The sequence below is a fragment of the Apteryx mantelli genome, chromosome 1 (genome assembly GCF_036417845.1).
Source record: "Apteryx mantelli isolate bAptMan1 chromosome 1, bAptMan1.hap1, whole genome shotgun sequence".
NCBI classification, from domain to species: Eukaryota; Metazoa; Chordata; class Aves; order Apterygiformes; family Apterygidae; genus Apteryx; species Apteryx mantelli.
The window spans coordinates 162,493,809-162,515,536 of NC_089978.1; the positions used below are offsets into that span (position 1 = coordinate 162,493,809).

General features: G+C 38.5%; 1 protein-coding gene across 4 annotated transcripts in view; it reads right to left on the reverse strand.

The window, feature by feature from the left end:
- Positions 1-21,728, reverse strand: part of LARGE1 (LARGE xylosyl- and glucuronyltransferase 1) — a 285,687-nt gene that overhangs the window by 20,321 nt on the left and 243,638 nt on the right. For all 4 annotated transcript variants that reach the window (XR_010886140.1, XR_010886141.1, XR_010886139.1 and 1 more), the window contains 2 exons: positions 14,565-14,720; positions 2,080-2,243 (listed from right to left, as the gene is read on the reverse strand). Coding sequence is in view for 1 of the 4 variants with exons in the window: in XM_067309055.1 (XP_067165156.1) it covers positions 2,080-2,243; positions 14,565-14,720 (320 nt within the window). In the remaining 3 variants the exon portion in view is untranslated. The remainder of the gene's footprint in view (positions 1-2,079; positions 2,244-14,564; positions 14,721-21,728) is intronic.

Consider the following 21,728-nt stretch of genomic DNA (forward strand, 5'->3'; position numbering starts at 1 on the left):
CCTAGCCAAAACACCCTCTTGAAAATCACATACATAGCCCGTGATGCAACCAAGCCATTATTAGAGAAAATGTCACATCAGTACAAAACGTGACAGGTAACCAATAAAAAACAGCACTGAATGAAGTCTCCCTCAGAGGTTCTATCCGAAGGTATTACTGCTGGCTCTTAAAATGCACCATTGCTCTCCATTCCCCAAGTCTACAGCACAAACACACGTAAACCTGTCACCATAGTCATGTCAGTCTCAGCTCCGACAGGACTGGACCTGGAGACACTGAGAATTGCTTTTTTGACTTTCCTTATTGCAGACAATCACTTGAATGAATGACACAGGGGTGTAGGATATAGCACATTGTTTATGTACATGTCATCTTACATCTGAGATGCTATGTGTAAATGTCTATAGTTACTCTGGAGGACTTTAATAAACATGGTCTAAAGAAGACCCCCCAAAATAGGGCAGTAACTGAAGGACGTGAAAGAAAACAAAACAGCTAAACACTTCTTTGGTATGATATTATTTATTGATTTTAGCTGAAAGAGAGTATTTCCAACCCAAATCAATAATTCATAGCAACACACCAATGAAGCAGGAAAGATTTTTCCTGCACAGTATCAGGAGGGCTGTTCTTTCTGAATAAAAATGTGTGGTTCTGTCTATCAATAAAAACATATGCCCCAGTGAGGATCCAGAAAGGGAAACAGATGCTCAGACTTTGCATCAGTGCCAGTGAAACAGCACCAAGCCGCAGCTCATTCTTTTGAATTAAATTCTAGAGGGTAAATATACCACGTGCACACACCAGCTTTACTAATTTATTGTGGCATTCACTCAGAGTCTGGCTTAATTTATGTCTTTAGTTTTTTACTCAAAGGTTTCTGAACACTTAAGAAATGTTTCCTCAATTAAAAATCAATAGAACAGTCACCGATGAGCATAGCAAATCGTAATAGGATGTGCAGGATGAAGTGCCGAGGTACTGGTGAAACATTTGTGCTTATTTTTAAAACAGGCTGTAAACGTTTTGTTGATCTGAATTCCTCCAACCCGCCCTGGAATACTGCTGACCTTCCCCTGGTGTAACAGCGGCGGTGCTCATATGTCATGTTGCATTCTGTATGTGCACTACCTGCTTATATTCAAGTAGTTCTGCTCTGTTTTGTAACCTACTCTGACAGCAACAACAATGAAGTTTGGATTAGGTTTGAATTAATAAGCAGAAAGAAAAAGAGATTGACCAGTTAAAAATATAACTGAGTTGGCCGATTTGGAATGTACTTTCAGAGCTTCTGAAAGGTGCCAACTCAGTGCAGTAGTGGGAATCAGAAAGGTGCAAGTAAAGCTTGGCATGAAATGGATTTTTTTTTCCCCAAAGGAAATACCAACATTTGAAAACTGAATTCCACTTTACAACAGAACTGAAAGTTAAAAAGAGTTAAATTAGAAATATTACCCTGAAAAATCAGCATTTGTATAAAAATGCAATGACTCCTCTCAAAAGGACATTTTTAATTTCACACCAGCACCTTGAAATTAAAAATTATTTATTTTAAATCACCCAATTTGAAACAAAAATGTTCGGTTTTGATTCTCATTATAAGAAAAATTAAATCATTAACTGAAATTTTCTGCAAGGAAATTGTCGATGAAATCAAAACAAGCATTGCCTAATGGGGAAATACTGTATATAAAAACTTGTGACCAGCTACCACTGCATGCCTAAATCCATCAAAAATGTCTCCTATTTTTTTCTAAGTTATTGTAAAACTCCATAAACTAATAATGCCTTTCAATCCTGACAGGTAACAAGTTCTGTTGTTCCAGTATTCAGCCTCCCATGAACTCTGTCCACACCCCAATGTGTACTGCAGAGCTGAAGTATGGATATATATGTAATATCTACATGTGCTGCTCCTAATTTAAGACAGGTCTTACAGCATGATATTTTAGTTTTCTGTGAAAATAAAATTTTTCTCTCCCTAAAGCATTACAAAGCTGGATTTCTGGAAAAGTTCTTACGCTGTAAGAACATACTCATTGTCCTTCACTTCCTGATGAACAAGAGGTCTTTCCTACCTGTCCATTGAAAGCTGAGCCACCAGTGTTACATCAGTGTTGTCTGAAGCAGGCTCATATTCGTAATGTAGAAAATACAAATGAGTGCGATGGACGGTGAAACGTTCTCGACGAAATTCATAGCATAAGTCATCCTCATCCAGCTCAGACAGTTGTTTCTGGAGCTGTAAGGAAAGAGTGGACGTAAAGACATGTTCTTTACAATTCCTTGTGCAACCAAGAGAGAATAAGGAGAACTTGAGAACTTGCAGGATGAGGCAACAAGGAGTGTAAGTAAGTGGGGCAGACAGAGTAGCAGTGATTTCCCAAACACTATTCCTTCAAGTCACCGGACAAGAGATTAAAAGAAAACATTTGCAAGTAAAGAGGTGAGGCAGACAGGCCATTGTATTATGATTATCTCTCTCCTTTTTCCACTTCTAGGCTAGCAATGAAACTGTCAACAATCACAATGTTTAATAATCACAAAGTTTCAGAGTTAATGCTCCACCATGATGCATAAGGTCATTCCTTACTAAAAGCAGTATTTCAGCTATCTGTAGATATACAGCTCTAGTGGACAAGATTCAGTGACAGATTAAGCTAGTACCCTGAACTGAGCAACTTCCATTCTGCTGCCTCTGTTGGAAGATAGTAATCTCCGGTAGCGGCATGGGATAGACAGCTGGAAATGTAACATCTTAAACTGAACATTAGTCAATGCCTTGAGACTTATGTATTTGTACCAGTTTAATTTTGCACTGAAATTACTCATTCAGCCACAGCTGACAGTATTAAGCTTACATTTTTAACAGGATTTGTGCTTCTGGATACCCAGTTTGAGAAATCCAAAGATGTCAGATTAACAGAAAACAGGTATTTTTTGGCTCCTCTGAAAATCAAGCCCCTTCAAAGTCAAAATGTGCATCTCAAAAGAAAGTACTCCAATCATGAGTCACTTAAATGTGTAGTTTTAAGAGAATAAAAGTTCAGCCCTGGGAAAAGAAGGGAGATAAAAATTTACCAACCCCCTATATTTCTGGCCAATTCCATTCCTGAACTAAACTATTTTAAAGCCAAACAATTGGCTGGATTATTTAAAAGGCATTTTAAAAGGAAAAATTGGGTATCCCTGTTGTAAAATGTCCTACAAAATATAATGAAGGTAAAAATTATTTATGGTCTTAACATGTCAAACTAAGTTCTGTTTGAGTTGCTCTAAAATGTAGATTTTTAATAAATGCATCATTTTTATACTTTATTTCTTTAAAGGATTCAATAAGAAGGATAGAATTATCTATTAACCAAAAAAAAGTTAAGAAAAAATACTTTATTAATTTTATAAGAATTTTTTACAAGTTTTGACAAAAATTAGTTCACCTTAAAATTGTTTTGTGAAAGTTTATGAATTATATACATTTTTTTTTAGATTTAAAAATCTCTTGTTTTTGTCCTGCTCAGAATGATATAAAGTAATAGTTTATGACACTATTTTTAAGAAAAGAATTGGAAAATATGGGAGTTTCTTGTTCTAATACTGTGTCAAGAAGAAAAGCTCTTGTTCTTGGAATTGTAAGTGCAATGGCTGCCGTCAACCATAATGCTTACAGCTGAATGTTTTCCTGTGAAGCCTGATGGAATAATTCCTGATATTTTCCTGTATATTACTCTTTAATCTTCTTTTGAATAATGGAAACACCTCCTTTGATTTCAATGAGCTTTGGATCACCTTCTGGTTCTTCCTTGCTATTGCTCTACAGAGATCTTAAAACATGCCCCCAAGAGAGACTGCTTTTAGAAAGATGAGAGTCCAAATCTTGACAAATCTTTGCTCAAGCAAAACTTCTATTGAAATCAAGGTTTCTTTTGGTGGAATAGGAATCAGGAGTTCTTTTACATTTTGTTGGAGTTTCATTCATTCTGCTTTATAAATCATCATTCAGCTGAGCCCATACTTCATTTTCCAAAGCACATTCAAATAATCTTCAAATCAAACCTTGATATTGACAATAACCAGAAAGAATATTTTATAATTTCTGTTTCTTCCTTAAACAGAGACATTGGTACGCCCCTATCAGAATTATCAATCAACCTCAAGTTTATATGGTTAAAAATACAGCAAGGTAGTTTTCAAGAATACCTTACTGTCCTGCTTTACATACAAATGACTGGGCTAGAAGTTTATAATTGCACAGCGGCTATTAACCAGGCAGTCACTGAACAATTATTGGATTATATTTGGGTTGCAAGCTAAGAGGGTATAAATACTTAATTAACAGTTACAGAATAATATTTTGGGCTACATTATGGCTTTGAGCACCACCAAGCCTTGGTGGGGGAAAAGGAGGAGACACAGCTTCTTTTAGGCCCCCATATTTTGATTGTGAAAGCCACAAAGTTGCTGACAGAAGTGAAGGAGAGCAGCAATCAGCAAAAGTTGCCTCCTACTACGTGGAAAGGGTAGCTTGCTCTTCCTGTTACATTTCTCAGGGTCGTGATTTTGTCTCAGGCTTTGTCTCTGAAGCCTGCCCGACTTGTGTGAGCTTGTAGCTGCACTGACGGTCCTGGAGGTTCTGCCTTGCACCTCTCCATGGCTCACAGCCAGTACTGTAGCTAGTGTTGGGATCCAAGGGAAGAGCTGGGGAGGTTGTGCCTGTACCCCTTGAGAAGAGCACACTGTGCTCATGGTCGTTCTGGGGACTGCTCTTCTCAAGGGGTACGGGCACAGCCTCCTCAGCTCTTTCCTTTGGACTCTCACCCGGCCTCTCTCAACCTCTAGCATGGTTACTCCATAGCTGGCAAGCAGCCTGCATTAAGAATGGACCTATCCTGCAATGGTGAGGCAGTATGCCTCAGAAAGCAAGAGCGTATGATCAACCCTGTGAAAATTCCCCTCATGTTGGGAGCAATACTGGACATTTTAGGCACTCTGGCTTTGGTCCAGCAAAACATGTAAGCTCACAAGCTATCTCACTGAAGCTAATAGCATGACATGCACAAAGTATCAGGACCAGTGTGCTGAGTGCTGCGCTGGATTATGCACTGTGAAGCAAACAGCCGGTCCATGCAACTGCCACCTGAGGCCTGCATGGTCTGGAAAAGTTAGTGCCCAGAAATCTTCAGGGGATAATTAGCCAGACACTTTTCTCTTGTATCCAAACTATTTCAAGGACAATGCTGTTGTTGTTGTAGCTTTTTTGCTATTTTTCAAGTGAAATTCTTAGAGCTATAATAATGGAACATAATGGAACACTGCAGACAATTTCCGAAGCTGAATAAACAAGCAAATCTCTCCTTCCTTTCTTTCCTCCAGACCCCCCAAAATCATATCCTTGAAAACAGCTACCTTCATATTTGAACACCTATCTTTTCTGATGCCTGGCAACAACAGGAAGTGGAGAAAATACTGCAAAGTGAATCCCCAAATTCTAGGGCAACCCCTCACCTATATTTCCTTCTGTGAAGAATGGTCCATCTTCACAATATATCTGAGCTTAATAAAACCAGTGTGTCTGCTCTCCAGCTTGCCTAATGTTTGCTAAAAACACAAAAAGGCAGAAGATGGGGGAGAGGAAATGAAAACAAAATGTATTTTCAACATTAAAAAAAGCATTCAGGCCATACTGTTCAGCTCTAACAATTAAGGAAAAAAAACCCAGTGTTCCTCTTCCTCAAAAACCAGTGTTTCTTTTGAACAAAGACCAAATTTTTGTTATTGCTGTGCATGTCTCGTAAGTTAAACTGTGAGACATAAACAAGAGCTGGGGTAAAATGTCTGGGTCTTCAACACCATGTTGGCCTACTCTTAGAATCTCCTTTTGCTTTAATTCCATATAAATAAAAATGAGAATATGAACATTTCCTTTCTTCTGTGAAGATTTTGGATATATCTGGCTCATCTGCTTTAACAATAATTGGTCAGTTTAAGAGCATTTTCTCCCTCTCACTTTCTCTGTTCACACATACATTCAGATACCAATGCCCTAGTATAACACACACAGATATAAGCTGCTTCCTCCTTCCTGTAAAGAGACACGCAATGTATAAAAATGTATACTGCACACAGTCATATGCCATTATTACACACACATATTTAAAATGAAGAATGTTAAAGATGCACAACATTCAAGCAAATTGTCTAAGACAGTCAAATATATAATCTTAAATGTGTCTATTTATAAGTTACCTCATCTTATTTTTCAGTTACATGATCACATAAAATTTCTCCAGTGATATTATCTTATCTACAGCATGCATATTGTGTGGATCCATTATTTACAGAAAAAGAATTTATAGTGTGATTTAAAGTTTGCTCCCACATTATATCTCAATGTAAACAAGGGTTGATACTGGGAATACTGACATATCTATGCAAACAGATGTTCATTCAAACACAGTGCACCATCAAAATGAGCATCCTAATATCAGCTGGATTTGAAAAAAAGATGGCATCCCCATTTTGAACACTTCCATTATATTTGCAACAATAAGCTTAACATAGCAAAGACTTCTTATCCTTAGAGTGACAGCATGTATTTTGCAAAAGCAAGAATACGCTTAGCATGAGATTCACTGTTTCTACAAGATTTTCAATGCTAAGGCCACTAACCTGCCACTGACCATGTGGGAAATTTCACCTCTAGGAAATACTCTCACAGTTGAAAGGAGATGTTCTTTTGAGACCGTGTACAGTAGATGTTCTCTTCGGAAATACCACAGTGGGAAACAGCAAGTTCTTTCAATTAGCATCATGATATTACTTGTTTCAGAAATAAAAATGATAGCAGAGGGAGCCATGACATTCATGATACCAAGAGACAGATATATCCAAAAATATAATGCATTTGCTAAGTTACTTCTCTGGGCAAGCAGCTGTGGCAGGTGATCAGACTTCATCTCAGGGAAAGTGGCCTTTGAGGTTTGGCTGCACATACAGGCACAAGCAGGCCAGAAGGTATTGAACTCTACCATAAATCCTCATCATTTACCATGTCTAGTTGTCTGACTAATATATCTATATGAGATGAGGTGGTGTTTTCTATCCCTGTGATAGATTGCCAACCCATATGATAAATGGCACATAACATGTACCTTTCACTGACAAACTGGTAGTCTGCTCATGAATCTCACTTCCTCAAGCTGTTTCTAGTGTGAACATATCTGTGATTGGCTTCATTTATTTTTTTTTGAATTGTTGTGTCACAGGAACATTTTACTTCCCACCAAAATATACAGGATTTCATCCCAAATGAGACAAATCCAAATCCAGGATCAAGAGTATTTTCTTTGGGATTAGTGATATTTCAAAACAAACAAACAAATGATGTTTTATGTATACTCCACCTGGGAATATTGGCTTCACCACAGCAGAAAGGAGGAAATCTGGGCTTCCTTCATAATATACAATTTGGTTAGCAAGATTTAAATGACAAAATTCTCATCCAAACAAAAACTATTTTCAGATATTTTAAGAGAAGTATTAGTGTTCTAATTTTCCTCCTTCTCTGTTTCAGGTGTGCCAATGGTCCTGCACTGCCTTTGCACTTCAGCACCTCAGAATCCTTATTGTGTCCATCTTCACAAAAGCCTCTGAGGCAGGGAAGTGCTGTATTCCCATTCCTTTGAAGGTAAGGGGGTCTGCACTTATCTCTTCTACAGATTCTTAACGGAGATGCCTGAATCAGTTGTTAAAGGAGAGAAAAAAGGCATGTCCTAGGGCAATTTAGATCCCGCAGAAGGGGGAGAACCCCTCTATGTACACACGTCTCCTCATAAAGCATTTAAAAAGGTGTGAGATGACCCTAGGCTTAAGTAACTCACCGATATTCCACAACACAGCTGAAATTGAGCAGCTTAGATGATAGAAACTTTTAACTTCCAGATCATCTTGCCTTATCCTAGGTGTGCGCACTTAAGATTCATAGCACAAAACCAACTCAGCCATTGAGACAGACAAAAAATAACATCAGCCCAGGATGAAACTATAAGCTGGTTATAAAATGCAGCAGTTTCATTTCCTCCTGTGTAGCTGTCCCAGTTCCCACCAGTAGGCAATTTGGCTAGCAACATTTAGCACTTTTAGAGTGTGTGAGCTAACTGTTGCCTTTAGTGTGGCGTAAACAAAACGGATGATGATGTAGGGAGGAAAAAACATTCACTGAGTCTTGTTTGGGATGACCTACATAAAGTACTTCTGGCTTTTCCAAAGATAAGTAATAAAAGCCAGACTAATCCCATGTTAATTATCCCTTATTCTTCCCACGCCATAAAATTTTGTGCATTTGCTATGGGTCAAATTGTGCTTTCTTTGTGAAACAAAATTGTGCTAAAGACAAAGAGGAAGATACTGTCTGAGCAACCTACCTAGCAATAGGAACTTTGCTGTAGCATATAAAAAAGTAGACAACAGTTTTGCTACGCAGAAGTAATATACTCACAATTAAGAACCCAATTTTTCAGCATGCCTAACACTGTAATCAGTTCTGTACATATAAAGTACAGCTTCCCTTGATCTCAGCTGCAGCTGTTAGAGCTTGGTAGTGTCCCATTTCATCAGCCCCCTGCCAAATTTTCTTGGCTCAGCTGTTCCCAGTCCTCCCTTGCAACACAGTTCCTTGACAGGTTGGTCTCCTTGCTTTTGTTTCTCCAGATTATTCCTAGCCCCGACCTTCCTGTGTAGCGAGTTTCACAGTCTCTCCTAAGTCTTAATCCCAGTTTTCCTAACGGAAAAGTCCCAGCACTGTTTCTAGCCCTAAGGTAACTGTTCAAGTAGTCTGCAAATTCTCTGCACCTACAGGTATCCATCAGTACTTTCCCCTTCCTGCTCCAAACACAATCTCTCCAGACCCTACGTCTCAATTAAGTCTTTCCTTTCTGCCTTTGACCTGGCTTTTACAAGTCAGTCAGGTATTTTTCTCCTCCACACTGCCTGGACATTAGCGAGGGCAATGGATATCATTTCAGAAGAAAGACCAAGTAGGTATCCTGCTCTCAGCTCAGCTGCCCTGTCTCAGCCTGGCATGGAGCATTCAGAAGCAGCAGAAAATGCCCATCTTTGCCCAGGTCTCCTGACTGCAGCATGCTCAATTGTTCTGCAGCACTGGGACATATATAATCCGGTCACATATATTCATGCATACTAATAAGGAGTGTCCAAAGAGCTGAGCCTACTAAAAAATTAAAGAAAACACTACCGAGGATGTGTAAACCACAATTCTTCAGCCTTATAATTTGCATAAATTTTCACCAGGTTGGCAAAGAGCACTGCCCGGCACTCTTACTGAATTTTGGTTCCTTCTCTGAGGCATGGAGTATTTCCATGAAGAGGTCATCAGAACTTTGTGATGTGGGTGAAATCCCCAAGCTTTTCCCCATGCTTCATTTTAAAATAGAAGAAAAAAAGAAAGAGGTATACTAGCATGATGAAAAATTGCAGTTCACATGATTCCTCCACCTAGCAATATTATAAGGAGTAAAAAGCATTATGATGGGAAGTTTCAGGCAACTAACAGGATGTACTACCAGCTCAGCATTTAATAATAATAACAATACCAATTAGAAACAACACAGCTGGGAAAGTCAAGATTCCCCCTCAAAACTGCCATATACCATCTGTTATTACTAGAGAAAGACTACATCATGATAAAATAGTAACTTTAAACCCCAGTCATACAAACGATGCAGATCCATATTCTTATACTTACATTCTGCAGAAGCAAAGGGTACCTACTGCATCAGTCAGATTGTAAGCTCAGTGCTCAGTTACTAATTTGGAAGTTCCCTTTGCAGGCTATTTGTAGACATTTAGAAATTGTTAAATTTGTTAGTAAAGTTTATACTATTTGGAAAATTGCTAGCATCAATCTCCTGCTTTCTGGTGGGTATTATAAGAAGGCATGCTAAGCCATTTGCTGATATTAAAAATCTCTGGCTTTGCACAAAAAGAGTAAATATATTAAATAATTCTAAAATAAAAAATATATAAGTAAAAAGACAATTAGTAAACATAGTCCTAAACAAGAGTTTTCAGTGAGAACTAATTAGAATTTTTTACAATTTTTGTAAAACAGGAACAAAATTTTGAACAGGAAAATACAAAATGGGGGAAATCTGGAGAGATTTTTTTCTTGTGTTTTCTGAAAATTCTTCTCTAAGGGGAATCTATTATCCTTTTAAAAAACTGAGTGAAATCAGTGATAAACTTCACACTCATCTTGCTCTGGGCTTTGGGTCAGGACCTGAACTTCACTAATAGTGGATGACCCATTCAACCTTCAGATTTAAAGCTCTGGCAGAAACATCTTGTGAGAAGTAGTTATCTGCAGAAAAGAGGTTTTATGAGAATAACAGAAGGTTGAGTGTGTGCCTGTGTGCAAAAATCAGGCCTATGGTATCTATCTCATAGCCTTAACTGTAGAGTTAGACTGGTAGACAAAAGATCCTGCTATAGTATTTCAGGCTTTACAGTAGGTCCTTTGGAATGAAATGCTGGAAATAAACATTAAAAGCCAATAGGAAACTCATAAATCAGAGATTATTGTGAGGTTTGTCTTCATGGGTTCCCCTAAAATGTCCTTCCTAGCATCAAAATAAAAAAGGAGAGAAAAGTGGGAAACAGCACGAAACAAGTAGGATGGAGTGACTAAGGACCTGCTTCAAAGGCCACTTGAGTCTATGGCAGTGTTTACAGGAGGATTTGGCTCATATTCTGAATTTCCCATCCACAATCTGCACAAAGGGCAAAGAGGTGATTGTATGACCAATTTGCAGAGAAGAGCCTGCTCTGTAATCTGGTGTTAGTACACATGGAATGAATGGGGACTGACAGAACTGCTTTATGGCAAGAGGCATGTGTAGGCCCATGCCTACAGGCTGTACCTGCAGTGTGGTCTCTTTCATAGATTTACATACATGCATTTTTACAAAAACGGAGAGAAATTTCCGCAGCACCTCCAAATTTTTCGATCTGTATGTCTTTGCTTACAATATTTTATTTTGAAAACCATATCTGTTCATTCCTACATGTAACTTTTTACATCCTAATATCAGGACTATGCAGCACAGGATCCAAAGACTGCCTTTACACCCCTTCAAATTCATTCTGTGGTACTTTAACTCTTTAGCAAATATTAAAAAAAAAGAACAAATAAAAAAGTAATAATCCATCCGCCTGCATATACATACATACACACACACACACACACAGACTGAGACAGGTGACTGTAAGGTCTGATTACCATTTAAACTAATGCCCCTCTACATCTCTCTGGCACTGTAGAGTCCTTAAAAAAGGAAGATACATAATTTACATTCATTTTAAGGCCATCTTGGTACTGTCAGAGAAGTGTTAAGGTGCCTTAGAGTAACAGAATCAGCCCAATGGTACAAACTGCCACACTTCATTATACATTTTACAGATATTTGCATTACAAATGAGATTCCTTAATTACAGGTTGCATTCTAAATAAAACACCATTACAAATATTAAACTGCAGAGGTGCAATGGCTGGCATATTGGAACAAGACCTTAAGGGTAGATTCTGACACCGCCAGATTATGAGTGACAGACTTGTAACAAGCCACTGTTCTTTCACAACAGGGCTCAGTGGATTTAGTGCTTAAGTAATTCTCTCTAATTATAAAAGCAGCAGAGCTATTCCAGCATTTTGTCAACCGGTCCATAGTGCAGGGAGGCACAGACAGCTGAAGCAGCACCTTTTACCCCTATACAATGCCTAGCACAATAAAGCCCAATTGTATTTTGGGGCTGCTATTCTTAATTAAGAGAAAAAAGAAAAAAATAGTAACTGTAAAATAAATAGCATTTCCTACCTTATACATATTTAAGTTTGCAAAAATCATAGCCTTTTATGTAAAATATATGCTTAGGAATACTAATGGAAATGTATGGCTGCATCTTGCCAGACTAAAGGTTCATCTAGCCCAGTATCCTGTCTCCAGCTGTGACCAACACTGGCTGCCTAGAGAAGAGTATAAAAGCAGGGGAAGTGTATAGTGATACTTTCTCAGAACGTTCTCCTAGTCCTGAACTTGTGGTTCAAGGACTTCCTGCACCAAAGCTTTACAGCTCCTGATTGATTTTCTTTCCATGAAGAGTCACTTTTTGAACATATGTTTATTTTTTAGCAACATTACCTCCCATTTGAGGCTTCATTACATCTTGGGTGAAATGTCTTCCTTTGTTTTGAACCTGCTACTTGCTATTTCCGCTTCATGCCCCCTAGTTCTTGTACTGGCAGGAATGACAAACAGTGGCTCCCTGCTCACCTTAAACGATGCTCTGTTTCTGAAGATGATGCTGCAATAGATCATGGGAATGTACTGTATTTTAATAGGATACCTTTGACAGTGTGTGTGCTACAGCAGAGAGAGAGAGAATGAGGAACTATCACATTAAAGATTGGAGAATGGTTTTCATTATAATCCTATTCTCAGGGTCTCATAACGTCCAAGCTGAAACCTACTTTTTGGATTCTACAATAAAAGGACACAGTCAAGTTTAAAGCAGAGCATACATCAAGGGTAACTAGCAAAAAGCTATGTCCACTCCTAAGTGACTACTTTAAGACTACCCAATGTTATATTTTTTCTATATCTAATTGTTTTGATAGAAGACTGTTAATTTTTGGTGTCTCTTGGCATGGTAAGACTCATATTTTTGTATGTCTAGCTCATGTTTTTCAAGTATCCTTTTTTTTTAAATTTATAAATGGAAGAACAAGCAACATTTCCTTTTCAGACACAAGCCATACCATATAACATATTGCATTCTACTTGTCTTGAATAAGAAACAGGCTTGAACAGTTAGTCATTTCCAGTGTCTGTCAACCAGACACAAGTTCAGTAAAATGAACCATTTTAAACTTTCAGGCTAGCTGCTTTCAGCACCAAGAACTTGTATTCACTACACATTGCTCCCCAACAATGTGTCATCTGGAATAAATCTGCTTATTAAGGATTTACAGAGCTCTGGAAAATATAGTTACAAGTCCATGACTGCATTCATGCTCTTCTAACCTATCTAACATCTTGTGAATTCAGTATAATTTTACTCAGCATTCTTATTTAAACAATAAAGCATGATATATATATATATATATATATATATATTTTTCACATCTCCCCTTTTCTCTTCCTATCCTCTGTATCTTGATGTGTCTGATCATTAGCCTTTCAGTGGTCTTTTATCACATTCAATTAATTTGATTCTCTAAAAGCATTTTGTTTTTGCAGAAGATTTTCCTTCCCCATGTGCTTTTGCCCTTGCTGTGCTCCCTCTCTGTCTCTTTCTTTCCTCTCACTGTCACTGTTTATCTCCAGACAGTTTCTCACGGTTTTCCCTATCCCCTTTTAGAAGATGGTGTGATGGCAAAATGAGTATCTGGGAAGCCATGCTTTGTCCTAAGATATATTTAACTTCTCAGAGCTAAAGTTAAAAAATTGTGGATGGATCTCCTGTGGTCATATTATCCACAGACTAAATGGCAACACTACAAGCCTCAGTGGTGCTACTGACTACCAATTACATCTTAACTGCTAATGTGAACATGATACTGTCTTTGCTTTACTGATTTTTATATAGAAAATTTCATGTATTTTAGAGAATTATGTATTTTTTTCTTGAAAATATCATAAAATGTTACAGGTTTCTTTTTCTTTCCTTTCATACTGTGTAGCCAAAATTGATATCTCCAGAGACCACATTACACACAAGGAATTCATATAGAACTGCATATAAATGTTTCAGTTAACTTTTTTTTTTTAAATTGGAACTATATGTACTCTGGCACACACATATATGCACATCTGAATGCAAACATCCTTGATTTCAGCCACTTTCAAAGGATTTTTCTCATCTGACAGGTTCCAATTACAAATTTTATGCTGATACACATAACTGCTGCTGTGCTCTGTTGGGCCAGGGCATAAAAAACTGTACAGTCTCACAGCCTATGTATACCTTGAAGTATTAATTCATTTTATAGTTTGCAGTATGGAAAAAACTCACAGACCTAGTCCAACAGTCTTGACATTTACATTTCTTCTTCTTTATTTATGAATTAGTATGTACTAGCCAAAATCAACATCATCTTATGCTGAAGAAACAACACAGCAAGAAATATTCCCTTCCCCTGAAAAGTTTTAGGTCTAAGGGAGAGATTTGCAAAATTGCTTAATGGAATGAAGAGCCCAAATCCTCATTTTCAGTTTGTGATCTTACCTTTGTTGGGGATTTTTAAAAGTCAAGATAACCAAAAAAAACAGGAGAAAGGCAATTAATATGACAGTTTTACAAGCAAGGAACTGAGGTACAGAGAGTTTAAACAATTTGCACAGCATCACTCTTGGAATCTGAGCATTGACCTCAATTCTCCCAAATCCCTCTGCACTGCGCTGCCCACACAACCAACTTCCCATGTTTTCACATTGCCTGTGTCTTGTATGAAATACCCTTTAAATCTTCAAGTCCTAGACATCCCACTTACATTTTCACTGTTAACATCTGTCTCACTGGGGCAGCCAAAGAGTTCCCGTCTCAGCAAGTTCCCATCATATTCTAGAAATGTCAGGTAGAGGTTGCGGAAAAACTCCACGTGCTTGTTTTTGACTCGCAGCTTCTTTGGCGAATTCCAGTGAATCACCTCAGAGGAAAAAAGAGAAAACAGATCCTGCTGTTAGAATACAGATTTGCTTTATCTGCTGGTTTTATGTATGTTCAGTTTACTGTCCTCTTAAAAAAAAAAAAAGAAAGAAAAAAAGAAAGAAAAAACTACGCAGATACTTTTTTCAGTCTTTTAATAAGGAAGACTTTACCACATCTTTCACATGTAACTGCATACTGTATAGATGATGTGTTTTTAAACTCTTTCACAGAATAACTTGCATATTTGTCTTCTTGGTGTATTTTTCTAGTTTGTGATGCAGCCCCTCATAAATGTTGCCACAACTTTAATTATGGCCTGATAGGTTATGGACTCTGTTGAAGGGAGTGGCAGTATGAGGGAGAAGGGAATGTTGATATTAAACATTAATCTCAGATTTCCACATGACTGTTTCAGCTAATGAAACTGATTCACTGTTTCAGGCCAGGCAGACTCTTCTCTTGTTAGGTATTGAGAAGAAAAAGCCTCAAATGAATTTCCGTATCCATTTGCACCCTTCAAAAAGGGTTTAATTTAATTCAACTTCCTTTTCGCCATTGCTTCATTTAAACAAGACTGATCTCAGCTGTTTCACACAACATAGCGATGCAGTACAATGCTTCACCCTTTGAATTCCTATTTCTAGAAGGTATTTAGCTTCTACTAATGGGAGATAACTCTCACACTGGCCTAGATTTAACACTAATGCTGACATAAAGGGCCTGATTCTCATTTACATCAAGGCAACTTTGCACTGCTTTCTGACAGTGTGAACGAGAATGGAACCCTAAGGAAAAACTAAGAGGGAGTCAAAAGTGGCTTGCAGGAACGATTTCCTTTTATAGAGGCAATATTTTAGGCATAAGAAAAAAGCCAAATGCTTTATATCCAGTTTTATTCTTGTAACTTCTCAAGAGATTAAAAAAAAAAAAAAAAGAAAAATCTCCATTGAGAATACTTCCAAGCTAGGAGTTCTGGAGGTCCTCTGAATCCATTAAGTTAATTGTGCGAAGGTGACGTGTCAGCCGCACACAGCCACAAACCTCTTTGCCACCAAGCTGCAATGCCAGCTGCTGAGACATTAGGATTGTAAGCTAATGGATGTTGTTCTGAACATTGCATTTGTGGAAGGGAGCACACAGAATTGAAGCAGAGTACACAGAGAAGAAGCAACCAAGAGCAGATGAACATAGTTCTTTCGGTGTCTGCAACCCAACACAACATGAACAGGATGTCCTATTGGATCACATCTGTTGCTGAATGAGTGGACTGAAGGAGGAACAGGCATGACCTGAATTCTTCCTGCACTAACTTCAGCAGACAATATAGTATATTCACTGAGTATTTATACCACAAAAAACCATGGCACACTCTTCTGCAAACCCAACACCAATGAAAATCTTTCCTGATATGGAAGTCTTTATCTCTCCCTGGGATTTCACTACTAAAGCTATCAGGATTTCAGAAAACCATACATGCAGTTATAGAAAAGCAACTGTAGGGAGTAAGATCATTTTGGAAGTAGGCAAATCACTTTTTCCAAACAAAGGAGCACTTTTAAATCAAGACCAGGAAGAAGCTACACACTGTATGAATCTGGGAGATTATTTGGAACAAATATATTTGGTATAGATGTTCTGCCTAGGTAATGCTACATTCTTTGCTGATTTTACATTTGTCCATATATTCAAATGTGTAGCTTGATTGTGAAATAACACATTGCTTCAACATGTTTTGAAAATAGAGAACAACACGGAAACAAAAGAAGCTTTAGCCAACACTGCTAGGATAGGACATAAACTCAAGATGACATATTTCCTCCACTGAAAAATGGATCTTTAAATCTCTCTTCTTTGAAAACAACTTGACATGTTTCATCCATTGCATTTAACTGCAGCAAAAGGCAGGAAATGCATGGGGGGAAAAAAAAAAAAAAGGCCTCAGTGATTGAATCCTACCTCATGGAAACAGGCAAACATAATAGCAGCATAGGGCTAAAGGAATCTAAAGGGCTGCTGAATAGTTTTAAAGGGTACTGGTATGCATTTTTTCCAAACAGGCACAGAATGGGAATTGTTGATCTGCTGGTAACTAGCAAGTCTTTAAGAGGAGATCAAAGAACACAGAGAAGCTGGAAAATGGGATGAAAAAAAGCCTGCTAAGAAAATTTTCTGTGTGAAAATTTTCTCTGCTACTCCTACACATGCTATTATTTCCTTCCAGATGCCTTCATGAGCATCCTAACACCCTGGTGAGCACTCTGACTGCTCACATCAGGGACCTTCAGCACAGAAATTTTTAATGATTATAAACTCCAAAACTGTTACAGGACAGGATCCCCTACTCTGCCAGGATTTCCCATCAACATACACTCTGTCACGTCACAGCTGAGCAGTGGTGCTGATGTCTCTACTCAGTTGTGTGGGTGATGATGTCAAAGCCAGACAACTGCAGTTGTCAGTGTAGAGTCTCTTTGATGCTGTGCTTCAAAATCTGTTGTGTGTGCAAAAGCTGGTAAGCGTCAAGGGCCTAGCTGGTGGTTGAGATCTGATCAGTTTTGAAACATGTGTCAGGATGCTGTATGTGTACAGATGTCAGGGCAGCCTGCAGTCAACTGAAGAAAGCTGAAGGGAGCTGATGACTGTCCAGAAAAGCTGATTTTTTTTTAATCAAGAAAGACAGCACATGTCAATGCAACTAAAGAACATAAAGGAACTAAGAAATCATCTGGATGACCTGAGGCAGAAAAAACACAAAACAGGTCTAGTGAAAGAGCAGGCTGCTTTTCAAATGTAGCATGATTAGAGAAATATTATGTGATACATGAAAGCACAAAAAAGAACAGCAGGTTTCTAAAAGCAAAAAGACTCTTAACCATCACTATATAACACTACATCCATAGACTTTTTTCTTCTTCTCTCCTGTCAGCCCACAAATTCACCCTGAGTTTTGACTGCAGCTGTCTGATTTGGTCTATTGCACCATCAGCAACACCAGAAGTTGCACAGGCCTGCACAAGCCAAGAAATCCTTGCGTGGGCTGTCATGGGCATCAGTGAGGTACATGAAAACAATGGGCTGCACAGGTAAAGAAGCTAAGGCCATTACGTGACTTTTAAAACCTTCATTGTGGGCAACACTGAATTGCTTGGGGGCGGGGGGGGGGGGGGGAGGGGGAAGAAAATCAGCTGGAGAGAGGCTATACAGAAACTAGCAAAAAACCTCCACACCAAAATAACCCCCAAAACTTAACGTCTACCTTATTTGTAGCCTGACCAACTGTTATCTCAAAATTGCAAAGAGAAAGTGAACCTAGAATCTAAGATCTTATTTCTATAATATCCCCTTTCCAAGACTGAACAGCACTGTAATACTGTATTATTTTTCCTCTTAATTTCTGAGCTATTCCAAAGCTCTGCTGGCTGGCAGAGGAAATTGCAGCTAGAACATACAAATTGCAGGGCTGTTTTCTGGACAGACATCTCAAGAATGGTGCTATCCTATAGTCTGTCCCATAGACCCTTCCCACTCTTGATCGAGGCCTCCTGAGAACTAAGGAAATTATCCTCTTAAATCTTCATTTAGCAATTTAAGTACTGAAAGATCAGGACATAAAATTCCACAGCTATTTAACACTTGGTTAGTTATCATTAAGCAACTTGGCACTATCTACATTTCTGTTAATACTACCCTAGTTAATCAGCAGCCGTTACCACTCACTGATTAGGCTCACTCAGCCTCCTGGAATATTTCCATATATTTTGTGACCTAGTGAAACAGACTATACTGAACTGATAGTTCCCATTTATTCGCAAGGTTTTGACCTAAATCACTCAAATGATGATGCAATTGGAGCCTTATAAACTGGCAATGGCATCTGAGATGGAAAGCTACAGAGGATGCTGACGGAATATAGGAGAGAGCTCTAAGGTTGGTCACCTAAACAGAACTGTACTGAAAACAAAAATCCCAGCAGAACCTTGCAGGTTTCCAGCTGCACTGTTCTTCCTGAGGAGATTAAATATTTCAAATCTGATGTTCAAACCACTAAACTATAAACGTCAACGCATTATTTCTATGGGTACCCTTCTCACTCATTTTTTCTCCACCCTGAAGAGCCTTCTCTCTCCACAAGAAATATTTAGCCAAATGTTTCCTTCACCACAATCCGTTTCATTTTTGCCCAAAGACAGATCTTGTGAATTTCTCACCCTGCCTCCAGCCCTTAAGAAATCAGAGAAGCCAGGATATCCTCCTCTGTCCATCCCTGTGGCTCTCTACCTACTTTCTAAGCTGGGGGTATAAAAAATAAAAATAAATTAAGCCTAAAGAGTTTTATTTTTGCAAAGCTCTTAATTAACCCTATGAGCACTTTGCAATTTAGGTAAATAAATAGAAGTGATATTTTACATGTGGGGAGCTTTTCTTGCTTAAAAGCTAGGCTCCTCTGTCCTTATTTAGGCAACCAGATAGTTCCCACTGAAATCGATAGGAGTGAAATGCTCACCAAATATGCATATAAAGCCACTCATATATGTCACTTTAATACCATCTCAATAGGCTTGCTTTTAGGCATGTTATTGTTGAAAAGTTTGGTTTAAATAACATGCCCCAAATCACAGTGCAAACAAGCATTGCACACACAACTTCTGGTACCTCGACCAGAGATGCTGCGAAATTTTCATTTTAAGTTATGTTTTATCAGAAAAGAATTGTTCATTTAAAAAGTAATTCTCCTAAAGGGTCAAATATTTCACAGAAACGTTATCAGGGAGGCTTTATAACTCCAGAGCATTATTTCTGAACTAAATGAGTGGAGGAGACTCATGTTTGGGTAGCCAGCAACCCAGAGGTCCAGACACTGCTTTTGGGTGCAGGATTTGAACCCCTGCCCTGACTGATTTGGTGACCATGATCTCAGTGAGTACTCTGCCCCCTAGCTTTTGCCTGTGGTGGCTAAAGATCACTATCCCTGTCTTTAATTTTTCTACTAAAGTTCTCAATTTGTCCTCAGAAGAGTTTGCAGCAATCCTTTCAACCCCTGTACCAATGCCTAACATGAGGCCTCCATAAGTTGATTTTAGATTATCTGTCTACAAAACAGCTTCCCGTTAAAAACACCTTTATAATACCATGGTGCTCCCTTTTTGGCAGAGCGGAAGCAGCTTATTGACTACATTCAAGGAAGGGGTATGTTTACCCCTCTTGGGCCCTTACTCCTTTCAATGTAGTTCTTCCTTGGTTGGCATTAAAAGGTGCAAGGCTGCAGAATGCCAGAGCTGCTGCAGATCAGTGCTGAGGTGCTTGGACAGCAGGGGTTGGCTCAGGGACTGGAATAGAAAGAGGTGCAGTAGGTCATGTTTGGTCATGTTTGAGACAGATCTGAAATGATACATTTGGGTTATGGAGAAGAAGCAGTATAAACTTTAGGAGGCCATCTCACAAAGTTGCTCTAGTGTGGAAGATATTCCCCAGGAGAGCACAGTGAATGACAAATTCCACTTTCCAAAAATTTTTTTATGAAGTTAATTATCTATCTACTTGCTAATTTAACATAAGTTGTGTTCAAAGCCAACTTAAAAAGCAATCAACAAGATTACTTATTTGGAGGGGTAAATTCTAATAATTTGATATATTCCCATTGAAAAGTCCAGGATCCCTTTTTCGTGATTGTGAATTACCAGATTCTCTGTGTGTAAATAGCATCTGTATCCTTGACAACCAGACTTCTCTTCAAGACCGACTCATTCAGTGAGGTCATGATTCATTGTCAGAGGCATCACAATTCATTACTTTCTTTCATAGGATTTTCCTGCCATTTGGTTTGTGCCAAACCACAGTAATTGAGATTTCTTCCCAGACAGGAACAAACTATTAACCAAAAAGGAAAGCAAACACAGGGCCCAATCCAGCAAAGGCAATGTTTAGATGAACCTCAGTTCTAGCTAGATCCCCACAGGCTTCAAAGGTCAGTAAGACATGGCCCTACAGCAAACCTGTCCACTCACATTTTGGTCTGCTGGGGACCATGTAAGTAGCCGAGATAAATGAGTTACGATAGGCAGTGGATGCCTACAGAGAATGACTATTAGCACTTCCACATCTTTTGGCCAGCCTTCAGTAGTAACTCCTGAGCGTTCTTCCAAGGCGTTAACAAATGCTATGCAAAAATAAACACCTCTGGCCTTTAGAGACTGCAAGTGGCTCACCTGGCAAGAAGAATTAAAGGGCATTGTTTCCATTTGCTTTCTATTAAAATTGTTCACTTCAAGAGATTCTTGACCGATGGAAAGCACTGTTAGAACAGGTGGCCTCAGGGTGGGGAAAGGAAGATTTCTGTCTGTATAATTGTTTATAAGAGTAGTGGCTCCATATGCCACATACAGCAGAACAAAACCACTCAAAATTCAGTCTAGTTGTTGACACTGTGGTTTCTAGCACTACAGCATACAAGACAGGAACTAGGTAAGCATTTAGACAAGCAAAATTATTAAAGTACTTCTATTCTAATGTTGCTTTAGAGGGATTTAAAGTTAATAGACATGAACTATGTAATACTTGATTATAAATACTTCTGTTTCTCTTGTGTCTACTGTAGAACAGCCCCACATGCGAGTCTGCCCGCATTCAGCGGAACAATTGTATGTGATGCTCAGCTGGAACAAGCAAGCAGAGTAGAGTTTAGCAGTAGTCCTACATTTGACTCTCTCTAACATATGACAATACAAATATTGTTAAAATTGATACATATGCAACTTAATGAGGACTATATAGACCAAAAGGAATGATTAGAATCCTCTTCAGGTGATGCAAAATATTCAAGAGCCTCATAGGCCTCCAAAAAGCATGCTGGCCATCCTACGGCCAGCAGAAAAGCAGTGTACGCATACTTGAACAGCAGCCAACTATGGGGTTTCTCTATTTGACATACTGTTGTGTATAAAAGATGACAAATCCTCAAATCCCATGGATTTTGAGACCAGATGGAATTAAATCAGTGTTTTTTCAA